General features: G+C 28.7%; 3 protein-coding genes, 1 long non-coding RNA gene and 1 other non-coding gene across 5 annotated transcripts; 2 read left to right on the top strand and 3 right to left on the bottom strand.

Moving 5' to 3' along the window:
• Nucleotides 1-769: 769 nt before the first annotated feature.
• Nucleotides 770-1,528, bottom strand: LOC114189995. Its single transcript, XM_028078731.1, has one exon. The coding sequence runs from the start codon at nt 1,526-1,528 to the stop codon at nt 770-772; it is 759 nt and encodes a 252-aa protein (XP_027934532.1).
• Nucleotides 1,529-3,175: 1,647 nt separating this feature from the next.
• Nucleotides 3,176-3,248, bottom strand: TRNAR-CCU. Its single transcript has one exon. It is a non-coding gene; the product is annotated as a tRNA-Arg (tRNA).
• Nucleotides 3,249-4,462: 1,214 nt separating this feature from the next.
• On the bottom strand, nt 4,463-7,232 carry LOC114192505 (MATH domain and coiled-coil domain-containing protein At3g58270-like). The gene is made up of 3 exons (XM_028082245.1): nt 7,055-7,232; nt 6,614-6,774; nt 4,463-5,349 (listed from the first exon to the last, which is right to left on the bottom strand). Exons 1-3 carry the CDS (start codon nt 7,171-7,173, stop codon nt 4,619-4,621), a joined length of 1,011 nt encoding a protein of 336 aa, XP_027938046.1. The 5' UTR covers nt 7,174-7,232; the 3' UTR covers nt 4,463-4,618.
• A 5,327-nt stretch (nt 7,233-12,559) lies between these two features.
• Nucleotides 12,560-14,362, top strand: LOC114189639. Its single transcript, XR_003605703.1, has 3 exons — nt 12,560-12,771; nt 12,869-12,941; nt 14,325-14,362. It is a non-coding gene; the product is annotated as an uncharacterized LOC114189639 (long non-coding RNA).
• A 4,891-nt stretch (nt 14,363-19,253) lies between these two features.
• LOC114190148 (MATH domain and coiled-coil domain-containing protein At3g58270-like) lies at nt 19,254-21,301 on the top strand. Its single transcript, XM_028078930.1, has 4 exons — nt 19,254-19,474; nt 19,609-19,754; nt 20,001-20,155; nt 20,303-21,301. Exons 2-4 carry the CDS (start codon nt 19,633-19,635, stop codon nt 21,106-21,108), a joined length of 1,083 nt encoding a protein of 360 aa, XP_027934731.1. The 5' UTR covers nt 19,254-19,474; nt 19,609-19,632; the 3' UTR covers nt 21,109-21,301.
• The last annotated feature ends 826 nt before the right edge of the window (nt 21,302-22,127 follow it).

The following is a 22,127-nucleotide window of genomic DNA, read 5'->3' on the forward strand; positions in this document are numbered from 1 at the left end:
ATTAAATTTACTAAATTATCGTTTCAATTCAAATGAAATTAAGAAATTAATTAAAAACATTGGTCTAATAGTTATCGTTTCAATACCTGTGGGTTTTAAAACTTTCTTGAACTTTTAAACTTCTCAAAAATTGATTTAAAAGGCAAAAGTCTTTTAAATGTCTTTATTCTTTTTAAACCTAATATAAGGTAATAAGATTTTAAAATTCAGGGATACAAAGCCCTTTGTTTTAATGACTAACACACATTTACGAAAACCATTTTAGATATATTTCATCATTTGCAATATGGAACAATATTCAATTAACATACACACTGAGTATTTAGGTTACAATTAATAAAAGTAGTGGCAAACATACATGTTAATGAAGATTAGTGATAGTAAAGGTCGAAGTTTATGAACAACACAGAACATAGAATGCATCATAAAATAAACCCCTAAATACCGATATTCATTTGTTTATATTTAATTCCAAATTTGAGTTTTAACTAGAAGACTAAAAAGGTTGAATTTGGATTCTTTACTGAATTTTTTTGTGTTATTTGTCTACTGTGTTTGTATAATACACTGGTTACCATAATTATTACTTAAGATTTTAAAATCTATTAAAAAGATATTTAAAATATCAACACAATATATTTTTAATGCTCGAGAACAACACCAAAAAAATCAGTAGATGATCTAGATTCAAAAAAGTTAACACCCAAAACTACAAATGCATTTATAGACTAAATTATTCAAGGGTTGAAGCCTTAAGCAAAATCATAAATCATGATTTTCCATATCCCATTTCAGCATCCAAATCACATTCTTCGAATCCCTTTTTTGCTTTCTCAAGATCTCTTTTTGTTTTTTCAAGTTTTATCTCTGCATCAATCATCTTTGTCCTCGAAGCCTTTGTTCTCTCCTCCAAAGTAGTCACATTCTCCTTTAAAGTATTCACATTCTTCTTCAAAACATTCACACTCTCTTCCAACTTTTTCACCTCAAGAACTTTCTCAACACGATTTTTCATGCCTAAGGCATATTCAACATGAGGTTTTAGCCATGCCAAATCAAATCCAAATGCCTCAAGTTCCTCCCACAAAGCTTGCAGATGATTGCAAGTATCATCATCCATGTCTCGCACCTTTTTGGTGTTCAGAAAATGAAGAACTCTACCCAAAGCTGTGAAACCCCATTCACTAAATCTTCGACTTTTCCTCTTCTTTATATCAATAAGTGAGGGATATCGTGAACAAGCTTGTTCGAGAAGAGGAACAAAATCTTTCTCTACTTTTCCTATGTCCCTGAAATCCACCACCTCACCAAATGATGAGGTTGAGATCATTTCCTCGGGTGAAACATTCTCAATGCTTTCGACAACCTTATCATCATCGATTTTCCTTCCTGATTCATCAACTTGCATATGAACTTCGATTATACAAACGCCATTCACGATGAACCCATAACGATCACCCAAAGATATATGTGATGTGAAACCATCTTGTCCTAAATTGAAGGAGTGACCGGTTTCTGACAAATTCATATATATCTAAAGTAAAAAGGTTGGATTTTGAAGTATCAAGGAAACAAATGATACCAAGACTCATATCTTTTATTTTTTTAAGGAATTTAGCGTAGATTTTGATTAATAAATCATTATCTTTTCTTTTCAAATAATCAATGATTTACACTATATCACTTTAGAAAATGAAGGAAGAGAATAAAGAAATAGAAGTGTGAAATATATACCATTTATTATGTTTTTTGTGTGGTCGAGCTGATTAACGAGAATGAATTTGAAATTTGCAAATTTTTGCCATCCTTGAGACATAAGAGCAGCACCAGGATATTCCAAATAAATAGACAAATAGTTACCTTCATCCCCTTTTGGAAAGATAAGAATCTTCCTAAACACAGAGTTAGAAAACTGAATGAGAAAAACAAATGAAAAATCATCTGAAACAGAAAAATGTATAATAATTGAATGAAGGAAGCACCATGTATGGCAATCAAGAGAAAACTTTTTCCAGTATATTTTGGAGTCTAACAAGGAGAAGTTGGTGATGGTCCATGTAAACTTCTCAAACACTTCCTTTGATTTCTTATTTCCCATTTCAGTAATTTCTAAGCTTCAATCGTAGCACTCACCAAACAAACAATATTTGATTTTCATGGAGGAAGATCAAACCAATAATTATGGAGGACAAATAAAATTCTCATGAACTTTCGCCATGCTGGTAGAAACAGTTTATTGAATTGCGAATTCATAACAATTTTGAAAGTTGTTTTATATTATTAAATCAATTTAAATACCTTCAAAATATTAAAAATATCTTTATGATATTTACGTAACTAATTATTATATTATATTATATATTCAAGATATTAAGATATAATAATTACACCATCAAAATATTATTAATTTTTTTTAAATAGTTATATAATATTTTATAATATCATAAATTTATTATTATATTTTATTAAATATTGAAAATGTTATTATATAATAATTGGTTATTTAATATCCAAAAAATATAATACATGTAAATTATTAAAATTTTATGATCTAGTAAAACCTACACTTGCCACAGGAGTACACACTAAGTACTAGATAACCAAGACTCAATCTATATTTTTTGGTGTACACTTTTTTTTCTATGTTTACCTTTTATTTTACTAATTTTAATCTTTCTTTTTTTTAATTTAACAGTTTTTTTAAAATTCAATCCTTATTTAAATTTAATTATTTTTAAACAAAATAAACCGCATTCTAAATTGTTTTTAGTTTTTTTAATTTGTTTATGATTTTTTCTTAATTTATTTTCAAAATTATTTTAATTTTTTAAATTATAAATAATTAAGCTACGAAATTATGAATAAAAATAAAATATAAATTATAAATTAAGTAAAAAAATTAAAAACGTGTAAAATTAAATACATAACAGAATTTAAAATTTAGTTAAGAAAATTATCAAATTTCTAAAATTTGTTAAAGTAATTACGGATTTTGAGATTCAGTTAAAGAAAAATATCAAATTTCAAAAAATTCAGTTACAAGAATTATCTAATTTTAAAATTCAATTTAAATAATTACCAGATTTTGTATCTTAAATAAATTTGGCTTAAAAGATAATATATTATCTCTTTAATAAAAGTAATAAATATTAAAAAAATAAAATAAAAGTGACATCGCGCCAGGTAGGGGTCGAACCTACGACTTTCTGCTTAGGAAACAGACGCTCTATCCACTGAGCTACAGGCGCTCACATGATGTAAGCATTTGGTCACGTTTATCGAGATTAAAATGTAGAAACAAAAGAACTAATTAATAACTTCAATTTAATTAATTATTGAATTAATATTTGTAAAAATGAATCATAAGATTAATTTATATTTCCGATTGATGAATGAAAGAGCATGAGACACTCGTATTGTGAATCTTATCACAACTTGTTTACACCAAATTGTAGTAAATATTATCCTTTAACATATGACGTATTTATTTACACATTTTCAAGTAGCAAACACATACCTTGGTTTCAAAGAGTTCTTATTTAAACAAAAACACCAATGTTAACATATTTTTTATTGAAAATTAAATACTTTTAACCGAGTTAAAGATGAGATAGAACCTTTAAATTTTATAAACTAAATTATAAAAATCAATAAAAAAAAATAACCCTACACGTTTGGAATATAATCAATTTAAAATCACAATTTTATAATTATGAAATTTAAAATAAATAATAAAATTATAATTGTCCAAGGATTTGATGCAAGAATTTTTTTTTCACTCTAAAACAACAACAAAATCCATTTGGTTAAATAAAATTATTATTTGAGAAAATTTGTATAAATGTTATGGATATAAAAAGTAATATCTTAATTATATTGAAAATTTTATTAAAGTTTAATTATGTTTCGAGTTCCTAATAAATTTAAAAAATTTCAATTAAGTCCCTAATAATAAAAGTCATGCAAAATTATTGATAGAACAAATTGACATTAAAGGAAGATTGAACAGAACCTTAAACTCTTTATATTTGATTATGCACTAATAGATTATTTAATTCACAAGGATCAAGTACACACAAAATTTTATACTAGTTCACTTAAATTCACAAACTATATCCAATTTTTTCATAAATTTATAACTTAAGAGGATTCATTAATCAATAAATAATTACATCCAGTACATCAATCATTTTAGGTTACATCAGTTACACAAAGATCCCCAAGTTATCACCACTTATTTGGTTTCAAAGGCTTAGGATCTCCAAATCACAACAAAATTTACACATTAAATTTATCAAAAATATTAGTTCAAGGGTTAGTTTCGTCAAATTGTATACATGAAACAAATATATTTAAAACTTATTAATTCTTCTTTGAGAGGTAATTTTACCTCAAGTGTTCAAAAATGTTACATAAAAAAAGTCTTTCAATAATAACTTAAAAGCTGGAAGATGTATCACAAATTCACACATCATTAAGGATATCATTATGTGATAGGTTACAACAATTTTCAATTATTATGCACATTGTCAATGTCCACAATCATATTCAAATATTTTCCTCTAAACATTTCATAGACAAATTACATAATACATATACAATGAACTTTTTAACAAATTTATCGTCCTCCATATCCTAACCCATCATCCAAATCACATTCTACAAAGGCTTCAGATATTTTAGTCAATTCTCTTCTTGTTATTTCAAGATTCACCTTTGTTTCTATAATTTTTTCCTTGAGCATCTTTATTTCCTTCTCTAAAACACAAATATTCTCCTTCTTCTTTTTCACTTGAACACTTCTCTCCACGTAGTTTTTCATTTTCAAGGCTGATTGAACATGAGGTTCCAACCAAGTCAAATCAAATTTGAATGTCTCAAGTTCCTCCCATAAATTTTGAAGATGATTACATGCATCTTCGTTCATATCTTTCACCTTTTTAGTCTTCAGAAAATGTAGAACTCTACCCAAAGCTGTGAATGCCCATTCAACATACATAAGGGTTCTCTTCTTTTGACTATTAATAAGCAAAGGATGTTGTGCACAAACTTCTTCTAACAATGGAATAAAATCTTGTTGGATATCCTTTAAACCCATTAGCTCAACAAATGTTGTGAACGTTTCCTGAGGTAAAGGTTTATCAATATGTTTGGTAGGTTTATCGTTGGTCTTATTGTGTGCTTGATCTACTTGATTTTGCTCTTTTAACTTGCTAACCAAAATCTCAGCTTCAACTATGCAAGTATCGTTTACTATAAATCCATTGTTAGGGTTATGAAGTTCATATAAAGGTATGAATTGTAAGAAACCCCAATCAATCTCTTTGGCACTGAATAGGTGTTCAGTTTCTGGAAAAAAAAAATCATATATCAAAAGTCGCTCGATCACTACATAGAGAAGGATTTATGTGCATTAAACAAGAACGGAACTCACAAATAAAAAGGAATTGTAGAGAAAAAAGGGTAAACCACCTAATTTGAAATTTGGAAACTTCGTGCTACTAAGTTTCTCCTCTTAATTTGGTTTTAACACAAAAACTTTGACATATTCTCTTTAATACACACATAAGTAGGTAGGAGTGTCAAAACGGGTCAGTCTAACCCGTTTTGGCCCGGCCCACCCGTGGTCCATCAAAAATGGATCAGGCTAGACTGACCCGCCACCAGTAAACAGATTAGATATTGTAACTCATCCTGTGTCTCTGGATGAGCTGGCATGCCACTTTTTTTATTTTTTATTTTTTTAATTTTTCTTTTAAATTTTTTAATTTTTTGTTTATAAATTATATATATATATATATATATATATATATATATATATATATATATTATTACTTTTAATTTTAAACATGAAAAAAAAGGTTGGCGGACCAAGGCAGACTGACCCGTTTTGGCCTGCCAAATGAGCAGGCTAGATAGGACGGGTTACCGCGGATTGACAGGTTAGAAACTCTAACCCGATTCACTCTTCTTTTGAGGGACTGACAGACGTGACCCCCTTTGACATCCTATTATAGATTTGTATAACTTATAAGTATTACATCTGTATTTTTGTACTTTTAGTTTTGAATGATGTATACTAAAATTAAAAACTATGTTAATCAGCTCTGCTAATAAAATCTATAAAATCCATTAACTAAACATCTTAGGCTCAAAATTACATATTTTAATAAAAGACCTATATAGATCATATATGATCTACAGATATCCACGGTGTAACAGAGTCTACTATATGAAAAAACTTACCATTATAATTTATCGAAAAAATTATTAGAATGAGAAAATTTGAAAATAGTTATATATGATTGGGTAAGTCATTGTTGAGAACTCATTAAAAGAAATTATTAAATAATAATTAATTTAAAAACAAAAAATAATTAATCACTAAAATAACTAAATTAGACACTATTTTATAAACTAAAATCTATTCATATCTAAAATAATTTATATCAATAAAAAATTATAATTAATTTATAAATTTAAATTTAAATTGATTTCTAACATTAATTATACCAAGATTTTAACTACTTTCATTATTAGCTTCTAATACGCACTATATTTCAGTTTAAGAACATATTATTATACTGAACTGTGAAAAGAGAGAAGAATGTACCCATTGTTCTACTCATTTTGTGGTTGATCTGGTTAATTAAAGTCAACTTGAAATTTGCAAACTTGTACCATGCCCCACCCAAATTTTCGACATTCCCACCACCATCTAAATAAATTGATAAGTAATCCACATTGTTTCCCCTCGGATAAATCAGAATCCTCCTGAAAACAAGTTATAAAATGCATTATTAAAATCATGTCAAATAATATATAATATATAATACACTTATTTGTTCGGAATAGTTTAAGTGTGAGTCAAAGTTTCACATTAGATAAAATAAACAAAATTAAACATTATATAAAATCAAAAGCCCGTAACATCATTGTCTTAAGATTTTGGAATTAAAATGATGTCAAAAACCTTCAAACTACAATCTCTCCGTGACTATAATCATAATATATAATATACGAAACATAACCCAACATAATTGAACCAAATTACCATAAATGGTCATGAAGGAAAAATTCTTCAGAGTATTCATTGTAGTCCAATTTAGAGAAGTCCTGAATCGTCCATGTAAACTTCTCAAACATCTTTTGCTTTGTGTTCTCATTCTCCATTTCAAAAGCTTCACAAATTCAACCTCAACTTTGAAAAAAAAGAATAATATTAAAGCATAAAAAAGCTAGTGATTTAACAAAAGGAAGAGTTTTCTATCATTGAAGGAAATATACCTTTGTGTGAGTGCGAGAAAAGGAAGGTATATACAAAATCAAGAGGGGTTAGGTTTTAGTAACGAAGCAAGAATTTTGTAATATTTTGTTAGGTATTAGTAATTAAAATTCTTAACTTGATACTTCTAAGGATTTTCTCACAAGTTTTGAACTTTTAGACCTAATAATATAAAGTTATTTTGAGAAATAATCCACGTAGACAAATATTACAAGGACAGTGAAAGTGGGCTTTTGTCTGTTGTATTTTGAACAGTTTTTTTTTTAAGAAATATTACAAAATTGAAATTAAATTTGTTTCCATTTGTTGAAAGATTAAATATATTTTTTGTTTATTGGTATATTAAAACTATTTTTTGACTATCGATATATAAATTTAAAGTAGCCAAAATCATGTTGGTTTTTACTCTCCCTGCATCTCTACAATTTTTTTCGCATATTCTCCAAATTTTTAAAATCATCATTTTACTCTAATATTTAGATTATATCTTCTGAAAATTTTCAGGAACAAGTCAGAAATGAATTTTCAGAATATATGAAATGCATTTAGAAACAAATATTCTGAAAAACTTTTCGTAATACATGTAATGCTTTTTAGAATGAGTTTTCTGAAATACCCACGTTAAATATATTTTAGTAAGAGCTTGTTTGGACGACTTTTTTTTACGTTCTTTTTCTTTTTTTCTCCTCTTCTACAACGATGACGGTAGTGTGATGTAATGATGAAGAGTATTTAGTCTTTTTCCTATAAATGGAAGGTGCAATTAGTAATTATGAGGATGCATTTAGTAATTGTGGGGGTGGAGAAAGTAGTAGCCGGACATGTATGGCAAAACGTTATCTATAACTATATAATGAGGATTAGAGAGTTATTGATGTTTATAATAATTGCTATAAATATTTATTGAAAGGAAAAAATTAATTATAGAAGGACGTATTTCATTCTTCTATTTTTTTATTTTATTTTGTAAATTTAAAATCAAGTTTCGTTAAGATTAATTATGCATTAACATTAATATTTTTTAACAAATACATAATGAAAACCATACACAATTTAATTAAATTAATTATTATTAAAAATTAATTTAAAAATAATAATTATATATTAATATTAATTTTCTTTTGAATAAATATAAAACAATTATTAAAAAATAAAATGCGTATGTAATTATTAACAAAATATAAATAAAATTAATAGAATTCAAGTTGTTGTATTGAGTATAATTATTTTACGGTATAATTTTTTTTTAATTTAATCACTAATTATATCTTTGCCTTTAGAAGCTCTATGTTCGGCTGCACATCATTAAATCTGCTTACTAAAAATGAGTTGCTTAATGTTGAATTCGATTGATTTCGTGAATATCAATTTTTTAATATAAAATCATGAATAATATACTTTTCAAACCAAACTCATTTTTCTCTAAGTTGAAAGTCAAAAATAAAAAATAAAAAAATACTAGAGTAACTAAAATATTCATTAAATTGTTTGTCATTAAAAACAATCAAAAGTGAAAAATTAATAAACTTTCAATGAAGCACTTCAACAATTTTATGAACAAAAAAACATAATCATATACAAATAAAACAGAAGACATAAATACTTGTTGTGTGTAATTCATTGAATCTTGAACCACTTATAACAGTAGAATCAGAACTCAAAATTATGAACATAAAAATAACTTAATTACAAAACAAACGATCTCTAGTGAGCAGAATTTTTAATATAAATTTTATGAAATAATGAATTTTAATCTTTCATAATTTTATAAGAGCAGTTTTTAAATTCATCTTATCTTTATCAAATCTCTAATACATATTTTCAAGTTAATATATATATATATATATATATTAAGGGTGAGATGAAATATAATAAATTTAACAAATAATAAAGGTTCTTATAAAAAATAGACTTTAACTCTATTTGATTTTATAAAATTAATTTATAAATAATGATAGAATCACATCCCAAAACAATTAAATAATTGAATAAGACGAGTCAAAGCCTAACATTTTCATATTCCTTTTATATTATTGACTATACAAATAGTTTGTACATACACACAACACAATTGTTGAATATCTAGAAAGTGAAGAAATAGATGCAAGATATTAAGAAACAAAGTATGAGAATAAATGGAGAAGTGATTAAAAGTTTTGATTGACTATATATGAACAAATTGATTATGAATATTAATTAAAGATGCATTAAGTTGCTTGCATAATTATTTTTGCTTTCTTTTGAATAAAAACAAACAACACATAAAACTCAATCAAATGCTTTTGGAGGCACTGTGGCTCCACAAACAGGACTTCATTGTTGAAAAGTGTTCAAAGTAAAAGAAAGCATAAAGAAAAAGGTAGTGTATTTCAGTGTAACTACCAAACTCAAACTTAGTTTAAAAACTTATATATTTCGGTGAAGCGTAATTTTTACTACAGGTTTTTGTATTGTTTTCTATACTTTGTATTTTTTATTTATTTTTTTAATAAATATTTGTGTGATGATATATATTTTTATTTTATTTTATTTTATTTTTTAATAAATATTTGTGTGATGGTAAATGATAGATGAATTTTGAAATGTGAATTTAGTCAAAATATCAAAATTCATAATAATGTGTATCAATAACATTATTTAGGAAAACTTAACAATACTGCTAAAGAATTCTATATCTAAGTATATAGAATATTAAATTAATAAAAATAATTATTTATAATTAAATATATTTTTGGTTACTTAATTTTATTATCAAGAGCTACAAATTTACATATAAATTCATTCATATATATATATATATATATATATATATATATATATATATATATATATATATATATATATATTCTTTATAAGAAAACTTTTTTTTAGGTAAGTTTTTTAAACTTCAACCATTCATATTATTCAAAGATAGACATTCCCCTTTCAAACCTCGAAACACCGGCTTTTTATTTTTTTGAGTATTTATGTTTGTTATTTTTTAATTTAAATCTTAAAAGTATCACTCTTTATGTTATTAAAATAAGTTTAAAAGTCTTTTTTTAGTTGTGTAAATTCAATTTTAATATATATTTTTTCAATCAAGTCCAACTTTAGTTAATTTTGTTCAATTTAAATTCTTTTTCTAATGTCTTTTAAATAATCAATAATGATGAACTGTGACCATCACGTGTCACTTCATAGTTTATTTATTTATTTTTTAATTTTTAATTCTTTCTATTTTTGAAAAAATGTTTACATCTAGCAATGTATCACGTGTTAGAACCAATGATTTATATTCAAATTAGTCCTATTATTTTTGTTCAAAATTTAGTCACATTTTTTTATAAATGGAGTCATTTTGTCTCTCCTCAAATTGAGACCAAATTTTTAATTTTTATATGAATGTTATATAAATTTTATATCAATGGTGTTACTCCTCCTTCTTACCATATTCGTTCTAATTTTAAACTAATTGTAACTCTAAACAAAAAATATGTAATAAAAATATTATTATAATATTTATATAAAAATTAAATTTGGGTTTCAATTTGGAGAGAGACAAAATTATTTCATTTTACAAAAATATGGGATTAAATTGAACAAAAATAACAAATATAAGGAACAAATTCAATATAAAATATTGATTCTTACATGTGCCACATGGTTGAATTTACATGTACACATTTTTCAAAAATTAAAAAAATTAAAAAAAGTTATTTAAAAGAAAATAAAAAAACAAAAAATAAGTAATGGTCATTATTCATTATCATTAATTTTAAACAACATTGCTAAAAAAAATAAATCGAACAAAATTAATAAAATTCGGAATTTGATTGAAAACAAAAAGTATTAAGACTGAATTGAGACAACTAAACAAATACAGGGAACAAATCTATATTTTAATATGTAAATAATTACATAAATAATAATACCAATAAATATTTAATATTATTAAAATAATATAATGACTTCAAAATAAATAGTCAACTAATAGTTTTAAAAAATATTTTATTAAAATTTACCATTATTTTAGTATTTGTCTTCTACTTGTATTCGTTACAACTACTACCTTATTATGAATTGACTAATATGGTATATTGTTAAAAGGTTTTATATCTGAAAATGGTTGCAAATTAAAACTAGATATTGAGGAAAGAATATTATAAAGAGGCTTTTTTATGTCAAATATTTTTGACATTTTATATTAAGTAACGTTGTCACGTGGGTGGATATGGACAATATCAATTTATCATAGACCTACTTAGAACCGACATAAACTTTTATGTTTTCTTTTTTAATTTAATTAATTTAAACTTGAATCAAAATTTAAAATAAGAAACATATCAATATTAATTTACATATAATAACCATGTCGTTATGAAAATCATAGCCAAAATGGTACAATAAAATTTTGGCTGATACGAAACAAAACGGTAAACAACAATAAACTTTTGGTATAATTATTGATTTTCTCCTCCAATTTTTTTAATTTGTTTAATTTAGTCTCTAAATTTTTGAAAGATTTAATTTGATACTCTTATTTTTTAAAATTGATCAATTTAGTATCTCACATTATATTCCAGTTCACGTTGTTTGTATAATGATGAACACTGTACAACAAATTAAACAACTAATCTTAATACCATACTGAATACACATGATCAAGAAAACATAAAAAAAGAGACTAAAATAATGTTAACTACACCCAACAAACAAACAAACCCAATTAACAACTCTACTCACGTTTTTATGTTTTTATTTGATTGCACAGTGACACTCACCAGTGCACAAACGACGTTAACTGAAATATAACAGTAGGTACTAAATTGAATCACTTCAAAAAATAAGAGTATCAAATTGCATCTTCCAAAAACTCAGGGACTAAATTGATCATTTCAAAAATTCGGAGACTAAATTAGACCAATTCAAAAAATTAGGGGACCAAATCAATAATTATACCTAAGACAAAATTATTGAAAACATTTATAAATTATTGTTATTAAAATCTTTAAAAACAATTACCATTAAATTTTATAGTAAAAATATAATCACCTACGATTAATGTATTTGGATTCACAAAATCCAATGTAAACAAAGAAAAGTCTTCAGCACCATGTAACACTCACAATTATCAATTTAGACCGCAAAAATAAGTTCCAAAACTTTCGCAAACACCACGTAGCAACAACATCATTATCTTCGATATCACCTAAAGAAACAAGAAGAAAATGCGAAGAGAAAAATAAAATAAAATGCTTCGAAATATTAGAGATCCTGTAAGGCCCATGAAAATCCACCTTACTTTTCTGCGTTAAAGCTTTAAGGGCTGCCCTTGAGCTATTGGGCCTTAGGGCTGGCCCAAAAGTTAAAGCCACCTGAGTCTGACCTAGTTTCCCACTTTTCAGATTTCTCCTACCTTGGTGCTTAGAGCCGCAGCCGCACTCTCTCCGTTAGGGTTCCACCGTGTTGACAGTCCACCTTCCGTTTGGCCGTTCTTAGCTCACGTAAGTGCTCTCGGACTCGTAGTTTCCTTTCCTTGGTCTGTTTTTCGTAAGTTGTTGTTAGGGTTCCGAACTGACCCATTCTCACGCTGCTCTCCAGCTTCGAGTCCATTCCTAGAAGCTGTTCGTCCCCCACAGTTTGGGGTGTCGAGGTTTTCGGCTAGCTTGTCCAGGTACGGGAAGTTAGGGTTTCAGTCTTTTAGGTGTTGTCTTGGCTGTTCTTGAGTGAGTTAATGATTTCATGAATGAATCCTTCGTTTTGGTGTGATTAAATGCTTGTTATGCTTGATGGATTTGATAAACATGGCTGTGGCAGTGAAGAACAGTGGCGAGACCTGTTAATCTCGCCCAAGCGAGTCCATCTCGCCTAGGCGAGATGAAACAGGGAGCTCGCCTAGGTTTATTGCGCGAAAAGTCGCCCAGGCGGCTCGCTCAACTTTTGAGCGAGCAGGCAACTCGCCCAAGCGAGAGGGATCTCGCTTAAGCGAGATCCCGTGTTGCCCAGGCCCTGGTTTTCCTTGAGCCCTCGCCTAGGCGAAGGGGGGCTCGCCTGAGCGAGCCTGTCTCGCCTGAGCGAGACCCTTCAGCCTGAGCGAGGGGTTTGGGCGAAACAGTGTGGTGTTGGACTGCTTTTTTTTTGTTCTCTTGTGCTTGGATTTGGTTGGATATGACCACTATGATAAGATGCATGTACTGATGTATGAATATATGCCTAATGAGTTGCTATATATGCGTGACATGATTCATAAATAATGAATGATGAGTGTGGTGGGGACTTAACATATGAAATGAGTATGCGGTTTGAAACTAAAGGGATACGTGATTAATATGAGACGAGGCCCTAGACTCATTGGGGCGGTGATGATCAGAGGTATGGATTTGGGATGTGATTGATATGAGGATTAAACTCCAAGGGTTGATATGGAATTGAAAAATATGATTTTATTATTCTCTTATTGCTGATTTACGAACGTCGGTCCGTGTCAGCGTGTAATTCCTTGGGGTCTCTAGGTGAGACCTCCGGGGTCGCGCTTCAGTGGTCGGGACGTAATTCCATGGCCCCTGCTAGTGGGTGTTCATGGTGGTGCCCCATCTGTATAACTAGGTAAGGATTCAAGGTAAGGTTGCATCCTGACGCTCCGAGGAGCCAGTTAGTCTCACTTAGAGCGGACTGACTCTTGTGGTGGGAGTAGCAGGAGGCCTGAAACTCATTAAGGGCTAACCTTGTGGTGGGAGAGATTTTTGATTCATCGTAACACTTGTAACACATAGCTCGGAGATGAGCAGCTCAGGGTCGAGCAGGGGTATCCACCACAAGTGCAAGCATCCGCTGAATCCGACTAAGTTATACGTATCCGGATGAGTCGAGTCGAGTCGTAGTGTATTGAACGAAGAGTCATGACATGCTTGGTTGCTATATGGATATGGGATGATGATAATGTATTTGACTGTATGATGAATATGTGTTGGCTCTAGCTTACCCGTTTTGTTGCATGGTTGTGTTGTATGTGGTCGTTTTTCCTTGCGATGATCATCGACTTGGTTGATGGGAGCAGATGGGCGAGGTCCTCGTGGTCAACAAGGGAATGGTGATTTCGCTGCTTAGCCATCTGGGCTGGAGTTATCTTTATGTTTTCTTTAGGGCTATGGCCCATGTATCTCTTTATGTATTTCTACTCTACACTCTATGTGGTTTTCGTATTCAGTTTTCCTTTGACATCGTGGTATGCCTGGATTTTGTCGGGATTGTATTAAGGACCCCAGGACTACGCTACTGTACCAATATTGTGTGACGTTTTCTTTAATTTCGCTTATTAATTAAATGGGACGTTACAGATCCAACATAAATAAATATTTTTATATAAAAAAATATTTCTGCATAATTTTTTCTCATCTTTCTTTTAATTTTTAATTTCGATATTTGTAAAAATGACCGAAAGACTACGGACTTTGAACTTTAATTTTTTTGTTGGACATCACAGAACAAATTTTACTTTAACGTACTAATTTCTCAATGGTATTATTTAATAAAAAAGCAATTTTTAATTTTAACACTTTTAAAAATTAAGTAAAAATTATGTATTATTTCAAAAATACTAAGACTATTCAACCTGCGTCATCGAATGATTTTAGTAATGGCCACGTGACCTTGTTGGTACTGTAACTTTGACACTCTCGTCGCCCTCCGACAAGTTTTTTTTTTTTGGTTTGACATGATACTTTAACTCTGTGCTTATTTTGTTTTACATGGAAACTATACCAAAAACTCAGACTTTCTAAAGATAATTTTATTGTTGTTGATATTTGTTGAAAATTATAAAATAAAATTCATTAAATAAAATATAAATATAAACAAGTATTTTGTAATTTTCAATAAACAAAATATAAAATGTAATAAAGATGAGTCAAGAGTCACATGGCTTCTGAAGTATCGGACCAACTTGTTCATGTGACAATGTCGAAACAGCCTCTTAAGTCATATATGACTTGTTCAAAAACAATTATCATATAAGTAAACAATGAAAATTTTAAAAAATTACATATAAAAATTATTTTATAGATTAATTTATATACAAGATCATATAAATTTATAAAGGAATTAATTTTAGACTTATTTTTTTTCGTCCTAAATCTTTAAAAAATAACTCGTCTAAACATGGTAATAAATGTTTTTTGAATAATATAATTGAAAATTTAGTAAATATCATTTTACATGTAGTCCAAGTTATTAAATACTCTATTAAAATTATAAGAATTAAATTTTTTTTTCACTAAATATAATAGTTAAATGCATTAACTTTTACTAAACTTTAAAACTGTTTATGTACCTACTATATCACTGAGATTTCATTTAAAATTTTTGTTTAAAAAATATGATTTTATGCAAATAAAGTTATTATGCAAGTAAAAAAATAATTAAGTCAATCATTTTTCATTTAAAAATACTTTCTACATCGATTGCGAACTTAATATACGTATAAAAGGAGGACAAAAATAATGTACAGGTTACCTTTTAAAACTCTTTTTACTATAAATCATTAACATTGAATATGAATGTTATATGATGATTGTTTAATTGATATATTTGTATCTATGTCAATTTTAAAACCATCCAAAAAAAAATATTTAAATTATCATAAATAGCAAATTAACTATTATAAAAAAAATTATTTATTATGTGTTTTTCTATATCAGCAGGACAATAGTGTGTAATCCTAATCCTATATTGGTAACTTAAATGATATTCTATTTTATTCACATTGGAATAAACGTTATTCGTGGAAACTTTTTAAGTAAGTTTGACTAGATTTCAACATTCGAGGAAATGCTTTAAAATTTAAAACAATTAAAATAAGAAAACTAAGTTAAAATATAAGTTAATTATACTTGAGCTTAAATATAAATTTTCACATCAATGTGAATATAACTTTCCCTTGTCGCACAATGAAAATAAAAGTGACAAATCGCATGATAACGATTTTTCTGAAAATGAATGCCCAACAACATATTTTTAAAACTTATAACTAAAATGGAACAAAAAAAGTCATATTCGGGAAAATTATGTTTCAAAATCCATCAAATAAATTCAACGTATACGAAAAAAATTGTGACAAAAAATTAATTTCATGATTTTTTTTCTGTTATAATTATACTGAATAAGTTTAGTTATAAGGTTAGGTGGAAGATTTATTTCACATGTTCCTCCTTTAGACAAAAGAAGGAGACAAAAAGTAAATGAAGCAAGTGCATGGAAAATGGTATTTGTATAATGTTCAAAAAAGGAGTTACTATTGACTCGTGATAAGGGTAGACACTTTTATTGTTGCATGAAACATATACATAATTTAATAACATTTTTATTCTTATAATACTTGAAGAATTAATTCGCACAATTCAAACTAAATAATATAATTTCGAATGTTGACAAAGAGTGTAGTTAGTATTTTTTTTTCTTTTAAACATTTAAAGATGAATTTAATTACTAAGTTTAAAATTTCATATTACATAATTTTAAATGATGTTATATTACCAAAACCATTATAAATAAAACAAAATTATGGATTTCATCATATTTCTTTCCACCATATTAATGTTTTTTTTATTTAAAATATCTCAATATAAAGTTATCAAATCTTGTTAGAAGAGGAGTTTAAAGTCTAACTCAACCTCACAAAACTAATTTTAAAAGTAAGGTTTGCACTCCACTTATGTAGAATGAAATTGTTTTATCTTTAGTCGATGTGAGACTTCCGATAGACGTCCTCACTAAGATATAGACATCTCGTGTATGAGTCTAGAAATTGGTGATCCGTTAACGGTTTGATAGCGGATGGAACTGAATATCTAAGAAAATTCACTAGGATAGACTCTAACTTGATTATGATACCATGTTAGAAATGAATTTTAAACTTAATTCAACAAAAAAAAAAACTGGTTTGTAAGGTGAGGTTAGAAATTTCACTATAATAGATTTTTTTTTTTTAACATGTGAAGAATGCATATTTAATCTTTTCATCACATTAATCAAATTCACTATGAATATTATTTTTTTCACGTTTTGTTTACTTTTCTCCTTTTTGTCCAAATTCAAGGGACCTCGCATCTAGTTATTCTCTATTCTTTATTTTCGTCTCCATCAAAATCCAAAGAAAAAGATGTGAAATAAAAATCACTTGATTTGATATATAGGTGAAAGAGAAACGTACCAGTGAAATGTTGACTGAATCATATACAGAAAATGATTGGTGTGTTAGAATTTATGAGGGAGGAGTTCTAAACTAAGTTATAAACTTGCCTGCAGTTGAAATGTCAAGCACCTAAAATCTAATGGTCCAAAATCTTCCAATTATATTTTCTCAGTGTTTTCAATTTTATACTATTCAATACACATAATTTGTAACAGTACATGCTTTGACTTGGTTTTAATATTGCATAATGCTTAAGCCACACTCATAATTAACTTAATAAACCTTTTCTTGAGATCAGATTATGACTTCCCTGAAAGCAATTGAACTGGTTTTTAATAACATTATATGCATACTCTCTACCATGATTCATTGTGACAGATATAAAACTATGATCAAGTATTTTTAAAGGGAGAGAGATAAGCGTTGGAAGACGATTGTTGTAAGCAACATCTCTAGTAGTTCGGATTCTATACTGACTTTTTTTCTTTTAATTTTTTGTTGAGCCTTCAAAAATAGGGATAACAGTGTGTGGTCCGCTAGGTTGAAAAAAAAGTATGGATTCTCTTTTATAGATTCAACCTAAAGCGGGCGGATAAATTCGGATAAATTGTGAACTATTTTAAGAGAGGATTACCGGAACATACAACATCAATAAAATATGAGTTTAACTTGTTAGAAAAATGATTATTCAAATATTACCATTAATGATAAAAATATAAAATAATATAATAAAAATTATTAAAATAATAATAATACTAAGACATATATATAAATCAACGAATATTAATTAGAAATCCAACAATTATAATAACAATAAGAGAAAAAAAAAACAAGGAAAGGATAGAAAAAGTTTAGGTTGAGGCACACATGATGCTATCTTTAAAAAGAAAACGCCCCCACTGCACAAGGTAATACAAATACACAATACACAATCATATGTGTTTCAAATTATATGCATTTCTCTCCCAAGATATAACAACCCATCAAATCGATCAAGTGTAGCGAAGGATCTCCGAACCTTATGAACATCAATGTCTTAAAGATAATATAAAGAAGAAAAGAAGAACACTTTGGAGAGAACTCTAGTGTTTGTGGTTGTTTTGTTGTGTCATTCCCATGCACCTAGGTGGTATTTATAGGGAGCAAAAATATATACAAAATTAAATTGTAATAAGAAATGTAGTCGTTAATCATAAATAACATTAACTCATAAGATTTAATAGGTATAACAATGCGTTTGACTAGGTTGCAAAAAAAAGTATGGGTTCTCTCTTACACATTCAACCTAAAGGGGACGGGTAAATTATCAAGTGTTTCGATAGAGGATTACTAGGGACATACATCACCAATAAGACATGAGCTTAACCCACATGTAAGGGATTGACATCATTCTTAATTCAAAACAGTAAAACAATTAATTTATGAGCCTTCATCTTTATATGATGTTCAACTTTATTATTTTTACTCGAGATGAAACTTAAACTCACATTTAGATTTCTAATATAAATCCATGTTTTCATCCCTGCTTCGAAATATATTAATACTAATATGTTAAAAGAAATTAATATTTTTTAAAACATCATTAATGTTCATATTATAGAGATAACACAAAAATAACTCAGGAGAGAATCTAAATTACTTCTAGTAATGAACCTCCAAAAATGATATCTTCCCATGTCATTTCCTTGAACTTTCATAAGCGTAGCTTTGTGCCTCATAAAGTTGTGGCCTCCTCCAGTTCAGTTTCCTTTAACTGTTTGCAGTTTGAAATTTCTACACATTAAAAATCCCAGTTTTCTGATTCCTTACACCAAACCATCCTATTTGCATTTGACTTGACTATAGTGCCATTATTTTATATCTCTTTGCTTTTCATTCTCTCTCTCTTTCTCTCAAAAGCATTCTCTCTCTTTCTCTCTCTCTTTCTCTTTCTCTCAAAGTGATAACAAGCATTCATGACTACAAGCCTTTGATCTCCTTCTCTTCTCAGCACCAGCAGAACCTTTTACAGGATCTTTGTGAGTATATAAACTTCTGGGGTTTTCCATAGCACATATATGTATATGTATACGTATACGTATATGTTCTTGCTATTTTGTTTGTATCTTGTAATATTGATTTCTTTCATTTTTTTTTTCGTTTGTGATTACAGGCGGCACCAGATGAACATACCGGAATGGTGAATGAATTGAACAGAAGTGTTGACTTTGAGAAGTTCTCATGGAGAATTGAGGATTTCTCCAAACAAAATATCATGAAATTGAAGTCCAAGCCTTTCAAAATCCGGGGCTGTACATGGTACGTGAAAATGATAAACCTTTGACTGCTTCAGACTTCTGTTCTTTTCATAATAACCGCATTACATAGCCTCACCAAATTGAAAACAAGCACCGAAAAGTTTAGATCACATGGTGATGATACATGACGAGTAAAGGAAAGAAAAAGAAAAACTGAACCTCATCCTTCACTTTATTTCTTTGCTGTGATGACAGAAAGATATTCATGAACCTTTGTTTCTATGAATTAATTTTCATGATGTCACAGGAGGATCCTTGTGCATCCACTGAGGAGTGATGTGAACCATTTTTCAGTGTATTTGATGGTTGCTGATTCTTTACCACCGTACGGATGGAGCAGAAACACGTTCTTCAAGTTGGTTCTCATCAACCAAGTGGACAACAACAAATCAATCGAAAAAGGTACTCAAGTTGTCGAATTTTTAGTTGATTCGGTGGATGGAGATGCATAGTTTATAAATCGATTTTGTGGGTTGAGTTAATTGAGTTTTTAACATTTCTTGCTGGTGTATTTCTGTTGAGAAAACCGATTCTTGTGATGATTTTCAGAGACCAAGCAGAAGTTCAATGGGGGACATCGTAGCTGGGGTTCATTTTTCTTGAATCTAAGTGATTTCTACAACCATAACCAAGGATATCTTGTGAGGAACACCTGCATCATTGAGGCACACATCTGTGTCTCGGATTTAGCACCCAACATTCAGGTTCACCCAAACTGTTCTCCCTCTCATGACTCTTCCTCAGGTGGTCAAGCAACAGAAACATCCTCGGACAGCATCAGTCCAAGAACCTCAGGATCCAGTTCAGCAGAAGGGGAAACTCAAAATGGTTGTTGTTCAAACAGTTTGACACTGAGAGAAGTCGTGGATTTGGAGAGTTTAGCAGCAGAAGAAGAAGCCTTTATTCCACTCCTGGAAGAGGTTTGCATATGGCATCCAAACCTTATACAGTGCCAGAAGGAGAGAACTCGCAGGTTCAGACAATGGGCATTCGCATCATTAGCCCAAGTTCTGCACTTTCTCAAGACCAAAAGGGTTAAAGATATGACTGAAAAAGACATAAAGAATCTTCATGATTTGTGGAAGGAACTTGTGAAATCCTCGGGCTTTGACTTGGCATGGCTTGAGCCATATGTTCAATCAGCATTGGGTTTGAAAGCTTACATGGAAAAAGCAAAGCAATTGAAGAAACTCAAAGACACTGTGGTTGGTTTGGAGATAAAAATGAAGAGACTGAGAGGGGAACTTGCTGCTGCTGAAAGACAATTTGAGGTTTCAAGAAGAGAGTTATCAGAAGTAAGAAGAGGTTTCAATGAGATGGATACGAATTCTCCAATTGGATATGCTATGTTTTAGTGCAAACTGTTTGATATGTGTATATGATGATGATGAACTGGTTTTTGATGAGGCTCGTGCACAAAGTTTTTCAGTTCTAGATTTGTACAAATTATGTTGGAACAATGTTAGTGGCTTTCGTACGAAGCTGGCTAAATTTTTTGTTCAGTTCAAATTTGATTAATGTGTAGATGTACTTTTTTTTTTTGTCTTATGATTACATTTGAAGATGACTTTTTGATTACCGCTTAAAATGATACACCATATTTTACGATAAAGTTGTAAAAATTTAGTAAATAGATCAAAATAAATAAAAGAATACGATAAATATCATCATTGTCAAAATTATTTAGACAGGGTAATTTTTTATTATTACTTTCAAAAATAATCTTATTTTGTTTGTTTTATATTTATTGGGTTCATAATTAGGATGATTTTATATTTTATTTTCTTGATGTAATTAGTGGTTTATAGAATAGATGTCTAGCGGAGGATTTTGGAAAGAGAGAGGGGTGCGCTTAGAGTTTCATGGGTGCAAATAGAAGAGAAGAAAAACATATCTGCCGACGCACGGAAGCATGACTCAAATATCCTCTAAATTAAGATTTATGTTTATTTCTCTTAAATTTGCATTTGAATATGTTTTTCCACATAAATAATTATGTGTTAACAAAAAAAAAATTACACTTTAAATGTGAAACAACCTCTTTGAATCTTAACTTAATTTCTAAGTGGTGATTTTTCATAATTTTAAGAGTTATTAAGTGTTGATTTTTCATAATTTATTTTGGTGAAATATATAATCATATCTTTCTACTACGAGTTCCTTGCTTCCCAAGTCTTCTCGTATGCTGTCGTTGTTTTTTACTTTGCATTGGAGTCATAATCTTGTTATTTATTGTTTGAATGATATTCTTTTGTCCTTATTCTATTCATAAATGTCAACTCTGGTATTTATATAATCACGTCAACTAAATTAGTATTCTGCTTTTATTTTTCTTAAATCATTAAACAACTTTAAACAAATTAAAATTTTCACG

This window comes from Vigna unguiculata, chromosome 7 (assembly GCF_004118075.2).
Source record: "Vigna unguiculata cultivar IT97K-499-35 chromosome 7, ASM411807v1, whole genome shotgun sequence".
Lineage (NCBI taxonomy): Eukaryota > Viridiplantae > Streptophyta > Magnoliopsida > Fabales > Fabaceae > Vigna > Vigna unguiculata.